The 9,157-nt window shown below is 41.9% G+C and overlaps 1 protein-coding gene and 2 long non-coding RNA genes across 4 annotated transcripts in view; 1 reads left to right on the forward strand and 2 right to left on the reverse strand.

The window, feature by feature from the left end:
• LOC109955677 (uncharacterized) overlaps positions 1 to 2,490 on the forward strand; it is a 5,992-nt gene extending 3,502 nt beyond the window's left edge. The window contains exons 2-3 of the long non-coding RNA XR_002274302.1: positions 1,499 to 1,770; positions 2,251 to 2,490. This is a non-coding gene — a long non-coding RNA (uncharacterized LOC109955677). The remainder of the gene's footprint in view (positions 1 to 1,498; positions 1,771 to 2,250) is intronic.
• Positions 1,511 to 4,049, reverse strand: LOC109955676 (uncharacterized). Its single transcript, XR_002274301.1, has 4 exons — positions 3,801 to 4,049; positions 2,716 to 2,853; positions 2,497 to 2,558; positions 1,511 to 1,598 (listed from the first exon to the last, which is right to left on the reverse strand). It is a non-coding gene; the product is annotated as an uncharacterized LOC109955676 (long non-coding RNA).
• A 2,794-nt stretch (positions 4,050 to 6,843) lies between these two features.
• LOC109955675 (gamma-aminobutyric acid receptor subunit gamma-3-like) overlaps positions 6,844 to 9,157 on the reverse strand; it is an 81,272-nt gene continuing 78,958 nt past the window's right edge. For both annotated transcript variants that reach the window (XM_020592079.1, XM_020592080.1), the window contains one exon: positions 6,844 to 7,926. In XM_020592079.1, coding sequence (XP_020447735.1) covers positions 7,660 to 7,926 — 267 coding nt within the window. In that variant the 3' untranslated portion in view covers positions 6,844 to 7,659. The remainder of the gene's footprint in view (positions 7,927 to 9,157) is intronic.

Here is a 9,157-nt window from a genome sequence, read left to right on the forward strand (position 1 = left end):
TGTGTCATGTAATTTAGTAACACCCAAATTAATTACCTGTAGTAATTAATTACTACTCTTTTAAAATCTCAATAAAATTCCTAAAAAGGTTCAACTTTCTCTATTGAGTTAGTTTTTTGTTATTAATATTCTTATGGTTTCAGTATGGCTTTACACTTTTGAGTAGTGATGTTTAAAGCTGTGTATGATGGGTAACACATAGACTATAATACAAATAGTTTGTGTTCTGTTCGGGTTTTTTACACCCGGTTTCACTTTTTATCTAAAGAAAAAACGTACGCGTAATTAATTTTTCAAGCTCAGACTCAATGGCCTTGGCTCATTTTGTGTGAAGAACATATATCAGAACACATTTTCAATGACTGCACACTGAGATGGAAGGAGAGGCAGACAAGCTAGCTGCCATCAGGACAGTGCACCGCCTCCCCCTGTTTTACAACCCTGGGCCTCATGTCATCGTTGATGAGCAGCTGGTGCCATTTTGGGGCCGCTGCCCCTTTAGGCAGTATATGCCATCCAAACCAGCAAAATATGGCACAGAGATCTGGGCTGCCTGTGATGCCACAACCTCGTATGTTTGGAACTTACAAGTCTACACAGGAAAACCTGACGGAGGAGCCCCAGAGATAAATCAAGGGATGAGAGTTGTCCTGGACCTGACTCAGAAGCTCAGTGGACACAATATCATGTGCAACAATTACCTCGCACAAGCTGGGACAGGAGCTCCTGAAGAGGAAGCTGACCATGGTGGGAACTATTCGCAAAAACAAGTCAGAGCTCCCACCTCAACTATTGATTACAAAGGACAGGGCTGTGAAGTCTTCCAAGTTTGTGTACACGGCTGACACGTCCCTGGTGTCCTATGTGCCAAAGAAAGACAAGAATGTTGTTCTGATGAGTACACTGCACAGGGATGGGAAAATCTGTGGCCAAAAACCACAGATCATGTGATGTATAGGTTTGTCTGTGTTCAGTGGGGCTGTGTTGTGTAGACCAAAATGGTTAGTGTGTGTTCAGCTTGTGCTGTGGAAACTGTCCTGAATGTTTGAAATGACTGAGGTTCAAATAAAAGTCAGCAGTTGTGAGAAATCTTGCTTTATTTGTAAATTTGTTGCTTCGTCTAACAAAAAAATGAGCATAATAGTTTTAACCCTTATGTAATGTAATTTAACAAAGGTAAAGGGCAAATGTAAACATGTGATTATTAGTTGATTATTACATTGTTTTAGATTAAAATTCATTGTTTTAGATTAAATATCTTTGATTACGTTGAGTTACGAAGCCAAAAGATGATGCAGGTGCAGGACACCCACGAACACCACCAGTGTAAACAAAACCTGAACAGAACAGCAGGTTAAATTTCACTATATATTTTTAAGGCCTTTCTAGAAGCACAATGAGGTTCATCACAAAAAAACATATTTATTGAAACAGTAAGTTAATATAAAAATGTCAAATGTATTAGAAATCCCAGTTTTAACCAGCCCTTTTTCTGTAGCCACCCGATCAGCAGCCATGGAGAGGAATCTCCTTTGCTGATCCAGAACGTCCACAGTATTTGAGTTGCCTGGCAGCGAGCCCCATCCTCAGGGATACACCTGATGACGAGTGAGAGGAGCACAAAGTAGTGAGGCAAGTTTAGCATTTCACTCCACGTCTATGTGGAAGCTGTTCATCAGTAAAGCCTCTTAATGACTGATTTGTGTGAGAGACAGATGACCTTGCAGAGAGAAGCCTGTTTCAGAGAGCCGACAGCATAGTCCTTAACAGGTGACGTACAAACCTTTTATTTAAATGTGTTCTACACTCTGCAGCCATTTTATTAGGTACACCTGTCAGTGCAACACTTCTACATCTGTTTATGAAGCTCAAATGTATAAGTCAGTTATGTCTGAGTTAAAGGTGGTGGTGTACTGGACTACATGGTATTCAGGAGTGTTTCTAATACTCACGCCTGCAACCTGCTACTCCACCACCTTCAATTAGGGCTGTAATTGTTGAATTTATACATTTGAGAATTTCAGACGTTTTGAGCTTCATGAACAGATGTGGAAGTGTTGCATTGAATTACAGGTTTCATTGGCTTGTCAGTTTATTCATGTGTAAGTTGGTAGTAGAGTACTTTGTCTTTTGTGGAGATGTGTGTAACCAGCCACTCAAGGTCAATTTAATTTGTGTTTGAAGGGCCACTTTCACATAGGTAGTAATTTATATACTTTGTTTTATTGTATTCATGCTGTTTCTTTGCAGAAACGGCTGCTGCCTTGGAAGAGTGGCGAAAGAAGCTTGTGTTCATTGTGTGTTGTGCTTAGTGACAGGACTCAAGGGGTTTGTTTGCATTGACTATTGTACTGGGGTTAGGTTTTAAGTCAATGAGCTGGAAGAAGCCCTCACTCTATATGCAACTCATTTTTACTTGATAATGATCAGTTCTCACTATATGCAACTGTAAACTATGGACACAATAGAAAAACAACCATTTAAAAAGAAACTTACCTGGACAAAGTGTGGTGGCTTGGTCTGTCAAGCACATGGACATCACCCAAGCAGCTTCTGGACTGTGGACAAAAAAAAAGTGTGGTAAACTCAGACTGTACTTGTTGCTCACACAGCCACAGATACATCACAGGAGGCTCCAAGGTTTGTAGGACTGGGGAAATTAAACAAACAAATGTCTGTGAAACAGTCATCCCATGTCAACATTATGACTTTTACCTGAAATGAGTCAGACCCTTCCTCCAAACTGAGACTCCACACTGATTGTGGAGTCCTTCCCGACAAGTCTTCCTCTGCCACAGCCATGGACTGGAAACAGCTCTCACAAGGGTCACATTTTCTGCTTCACCTCAAAGCCTAAACATGGACAAAAGAACAAATTCAACAGTTAAGTTGACACAAGAGAGGACACCCGTTTAATTTTCTTACAAGGCCCAACATTAGTCATCCTAAACCAAAAAAAGTGCTAAGGTTACCTGACCCACTGTACCACAGAAAAAGAAAAAGTTGCTGTTGCTTCTGCTGCCAGGAGCAAGAAGAGCACACGGAGACGAATTCAGCCAAATCTGAACATCTGAGGTCATAGTGGCAGAACAGATTTTAGGAGGACAGAGCACAGCTAACATACGTCACCAAGCCCTGTTTGACATAATACTGACTCTTTGAAGCTGTCAGACATCAACACTTCATCACAATTAATATTGTCCACATGGACAGAGGAGCGCGGTGCCCGGAGGTCGTGTATATACTGACTGACGGCTCAGCCTGTCCACGAAAAACATTTCAGTCAGTGGTGAAAAAGTGAAGTTAATACCACTAAAAATACAGTCAAGTGGAGCCGGGAGCCTCAGCTTGGGCCCCTCGTATTACATGCACCGAGTCACAGAGACGAATCGGCTGCTGAGCTACGGAACTGACACACGGCTGAGCGTTTTAACCGGAACCATTGTTTGACAGGACTCGTCTAGATTCTGAAGCCACTTCTCAAATCCTCAGACGCTGCAGAAGCATCAGTCCAGCGAAAAATTAGACTATCAAGAAACTCACTAAAAATAGTTTATAACTGTCGCCATGGATCAATTCCGCAGCTCAGCGGAAGGGTCGTCTGTGACTCCGGTGTAGACTCATGTGAGGCACAAGCTGAGGCTCATAATCCATCACAGGAGAAAGGTTCAACCTGAACACTTCACGTAACTTGGGACAGGTAACGCTCAAGATATTTGAACGTGGAGACAGTACAAGTCATTGGAACCTGAAGTATACGGGTTTAAATACATTTTTTTTAGCTACAATGACAACAGTACCTCTCTGGTGGCTTGGCTAACTTCATCTAGCCAAAGTTATACGGGACAAAGTGAAGCAGCAGCTGCTTTTGGGAGCTCGTCCACACCGATATTAAAACATGATTAATGAAAACACTTCGTGAAAGAATAAATGACTCACAAAACAACATTAAACCTGCCCCACAAACTATCGCAGCAAACAACCGGCAGCGTTGTTCAAACTTGTGACTCGGGAGGAGCACATAGTCCATCTAAGAGAATGACAGGTCAGAAGTGCCGCCATATTTAATTTGATGGCGGTCTGACGTCACTCGCTTAGTGACGAATGGGCAACAAGCCCGCCCCCCACGTGACTGCACCGCAGGTGAATTTAATGGCGTGTTAATGCGTGGGCACGTGAAACGGACAAAAGCAGCTGCTAAAGATCTCATTTTCACACTTAAAACATTTTGCCCTGTAGTTCTTACATCTACTGATTATCTCATCTGCTCACATGCCTTCACTGTCTTCTTGACAGCCTCACTGATAAAGATTCTTTATCGGTTTTTCATAAACTGAGTACTGATGATGATCACTAGTGATTATACAAAAAAGAAGCGCTACAGGTGCTTTTGTGTTCAGATTAGGTAACGTGCTAACTCAAACGGCATATGCAGCATTATCATATACAGCAGCATTTCAGATATTATTCTTGTTTGTTTGTGATCACACTTATCATAAGAGCTGCATCTATGGGCAGATAACAGAATACACAGATAGGCCTAAACATACAGAACTCCAAGTCTTGCTTTCATGTTTTCACTATGTTCATGCATGATGGTGAAAATTTCATGCATTTAATTTTGTACATATTACAATACTGCTGAAATATTATCACATAACCTACAGGAGTATAGCACATATGTTTTGTATAATCTTATCACATACTTGTCTGTAGTCCTGTATCTTACAGCTTATATAGATGAGTAGGCCTGTGTGATAAGATTACACATAGCCTACAGTAGTATCAGATTATGCCCAAAAGAAAAAAGAAGATATAATATTACTGAGCAGTAATATTATATCAGTATAGTTAATGCCACGTTGGGAACCGATCCATAGCCACCGTGGTGTTGCGCTGGGCAAAACTTATCAGAAATGTGCAAAAAGTATTGTGAGGGAATGCAAAAGTAGATGAGAAAAAAACCCCACTGCCATGACCCTTAGGGGGCTCTGTATACAAGAAATTTAAGAGAATCTGTGAGAATATTTGTGTATGAACAAAATGCATAAATCAGTGTTACTGTAGACAACACGAGGACGCTTCACACAAAAACACTTCACAGTAGCACTTGACCAAAACATCTTTTATTAATATCAGCAATGTACCACGCACTAGAAAAAACATACCTATTTTCACCCTAGATCCCATTTTAATAAAATATTTCCCTTCAGAGTGCTGATCCAGGATCAGAGTGGCTTTCCGTGTACAGCCTCGCTCTCCAGGGACCTCACTGACAATCAAAGCAAAATTGGTTTGCAGGATGAAATAGCAATAATACATGATTTCATGACACCTTGGCATGAATGAAGCACCGCTCTACTTTAATGGGGGGTGATGAGGTCTCTGGCAGAGGGACTTCATTATGCTTACCAGTGCTGATCCTGGGCTAGTACTCTACATCCAAAGAGGCTTAACAAACACAAGTCGCAGTCAGTTGAAACACACAGGTGATTCTCAGTAACGCGTAGAAAATTGTGATTTTGTTTTATTGAAGTATCCCAACAGACTAAGACACTTATAAAGTGTAGTAGAAATATCAGAGGTGAGGAGAGCTTTGCTGCGATGTGGGCCAAGCTCTGTTCAGTTCAGTCAGTTCATAGACAGCCAGACAGATAGATGTCCAAATACTAATCAAGTTTCACTGTCTCATATGAGTTCATGTACTAAATCAACAAAGTCATGGGCCACAGGACCACAGCCCTGCCGCTGGTTTTCTAGCATCACTTGAGCCAATCTGATTCGTGATTACAAATCTCTGAACAAGACACAAATGTGTCTAGAGGCCTTTGTGAATATTTTGGACCCCTAAATATAAACTCATTTATGCCGCTTGAACTGACTGAAGTGGAAGCAGGCTGGCTCCGGACTCGCTACTGGCCTAATATACATTCCATATATAACTGTATGAAAATAGAAACATTAATTAGATACATCGTACAGAAAAGCTTTTCTCTGAACATACAAATACTGGGGGAAAAGTGTGTGTGCATTGAGGGAGGAGGAAAGGGGTCTGATTGTTCTACAAAGCCAAACAACTGCAAAAACACCAAAGAACACTGAACAAAACTGCCTAAAGCGGCAAAGTCCGTCCATGTCTGAACTCCTTTGTCCGAATGCCTCCCCAAACGTTCCGGCATCAGTGTTACGTGTCTATGGAGGAGATGTGGGGTTCCGTCAAGAGCCATCCATTTTACAATGCCGCACTGTGTATAGCATGGAGTGTATAAACCCTATGGTACAGTACCTGTGGTCACTGCCGGCCAGGCACAGGAGGTTTTATGTACTCGACTTCTGAACCTGGGTGGCAAGACTCTAATGTAAGTGTGTGCTTCAGGACACAAGTGACTCATGGCCAACATTAAAGCTTCTGTAGCTCAGTTTGTGTCAATATCCTGCATATTAGTATTGAGCTATTTTCATGCCAAAACAATGATTTCTGTTTACCCACAACTCTCCACTGAAAGCAATGCCAGTGACTTCTCTTTTTTTATGTACCCGAAAGCACAACAAACCCAAAAAGAAATTAAGAATAGTTCACTTGCTTTCTTGCCAAGAGTTAAATGAGAAGATACAGCCATTGTCTGAAAATGTACATTATATATTTCTTTTAAGGCCCTATATAAAAACATAAACTAAAATAAACAGAAGTGTGTAAAATAAACTGTGTTCATATAGCTGTTAGGAGAAAATTAGCAGTGCTCTAATCTGTTTATTCATTTACAGTAATATGTGTACTTAATATGCCTGTGATAGACTGGCGACCTGTTCAGGGTGAACCCCGCCTCTCGCCCAGTGTCAGCTGGGACTGGCTCCAAAGCCCTGTGACCTTTTTCAGGAATAAGCAGTATAGATAATGGATGGATGGATATATCTGACGTGTAAGAATATAATCCAGCATTCATTAAAACACCCAGACCTTCTTGGCATCTGCTGTAAACTGCATGGCCTGGCCATAAAGCATCATGAGCAGAAGCTCACTTACTTAAATAAACAAACCAGACAACCACTGGCCCTGGTGCTAACTCATCTTTAACACTGCACAACAGATGTGGGCTAGAAAATACAACTAATTCTAATAAGAGGAAGAAGAAAACATTACTGTTATTAAAAAGGAGTAGGATTTCTAAGGTAGAACAAAAACTAAATTGCTATAAAACGAATGGTGACTGTTAGTATTCCAGCGCTGACTACTGTGTTCTGGGTTTGTTCAATCAAAGAATAAACAACTCGGCATGTTGCGACGTGCTGGATGAAGCAACAAAGATAACAGCAGGGGCTCTGAAGCTGCGTCTCTCTCTGTGCTGCACCCTTTCTAAAGAAGGCACTATGGGTGCTTCGTCATCTCGACGACCAAGATTCAGCAGTGCAACTCCATCCCCAAACAACTGTGAAGTCACTGCTGCCCGTTTGCTTGGTTTCTCAGAGTCATGTACAGGACCTATGCATACATGTTAATGCTGGCAACTTGTTCTACTGCTGCTGCTCATGGTATTGTGGCCTTCCCAGGGTGCACAGCAGCATATCTTTTCCGATTCCAACAGAGTGGATCCACCTCATTTTGTGCTCCATGCTTAGTTTTGACCTCATATCACGAGCCATGATGCACAATGGTGCCGACTAGAGATAGAGGTAGCTGACCCAGTAGACAATGTTGAAGAGCAAGAAGGAGGTGGGGAAGAAAACCCGGGAGTAAGAATCCAGCTCGCGGATGTTGACATGGATCCGTCCCTGCTTCCAGCCGCCTTCTTTGCACTCCTCATAGCAGCAGAAGAAGCTCTTGCAGTCCTTCCCATCTAGGCACTCGTACAGGCAGTTGTCATCGTAGTCATGCCAGAAGAGGGAGTTGGTCCGAGGGGTGCGACTCATGTTGAGAGATGAGTAGGCCTGCATGAGATGATAGAGAGAAAGTTATGATGAAGTGACTTTTTAGTTTGTGCACGGGACATTTTGGATCAGTTCTTAGCAGAATAGCATGGACCTAGCCATCAAGCGTATATTTACAGTAATGCCTCTTAAATTTCAAAACATGGAAAGTCCATAGGACCCAGTGTTTTAGGCCAACTCATTGAGTTCACATTAGCTTAATTAGTTAGGCAGCTCCAGTTCATGAAGTCAGTTCAACCAGAAAATCACTGGTTAGAAATAAGAAGCCAGCTTTATCCATCTGAAATCAAGGACCAACTGTTACAAAAACAACCAGGAACTCTGAGCGGTGAATCTGTATCTTTACATGGAAAGAATGGAACATTATTGCCATTTTGCTGTGTTGCACTCCGACCCTGCAGCGGAGAAACTCTCTCACTGGTGTATCATTCTTTCTGGAGTTGATTAATGGCAAAATGGCACAAAGCCCAGACATGTATTGATGTTCTGGACTGCTGAACAACTCCATCGAACTCCTGCATCAATGTGCTGAATAGATCTCGAACCATTCTCTACAGTGGTCCACTCAGAATAAAGAAACAACAAAATGCTTTTGCAACACCAGTTCTCAAAAGTTCGAATTCACTCACAGAAATGCATTTTATAAACAAAATAAACTGCAGTACTTATGATTAAATAGATTTAAAGTAAAGCTACTGATTTGCAAAAAAGTATTAATATATTTATTGATTTAAAGTCACAAAATGCAGGCATAGCCTGACTTTTTAGACTTGAAATCAAAGTCCTGCTGAGAAAAGTTATGCTGCGACTTCCTCCCTGATGATTAATAAAATCGTGTGGGACAACTTAATTGGAGCAAAATCTTCACCCGTTTTCCAGTCCTATGCTTTTAAAGGAAGAATGGGAGGGGAGGAGAGTTAGATGTGGAGTAAGAGGACTGACTGAGTGGGTGGTACAGGTGGGGAGGGGAAATCTGAGGCTTCCCCACAGACAGATGTGACCAGAATGCAGCTGAGAGCCAGAAATGCGGCGGGGTGTGGACTGAATGTAACACAACTTAATTGTTCAGCCTGAAGTGACAATCTTTTTAGCCCTGAGACACACTCGGCAGAACTCCTCTACACTGGGAGGAAATAATAAAGAGGGAAAGAATTTGGAGAGAGGGGAATGACAGCAGCAGTGGTGAATCAGTCTCAGTGTGTGTCGCCGCCATTACAGTGTTCACGGCAGG

The sequence above is a fragment of the Monopterus albus genome, unplaced genomic scaffold (genome assembly GCF_001952655.1).
Source record: "Monopterus albus unplaced genomic scaffold, M_albus_1.0 scaffold16.1, whole genome shotgun sequence".
In the NCBI taxonomy this organism is placed as follows: Eukaryota; Metazoa; Chordata; class Actinopteri; order Synbranchiformes; family Synbranchidae; genus Monopterus; species Monopterus albus.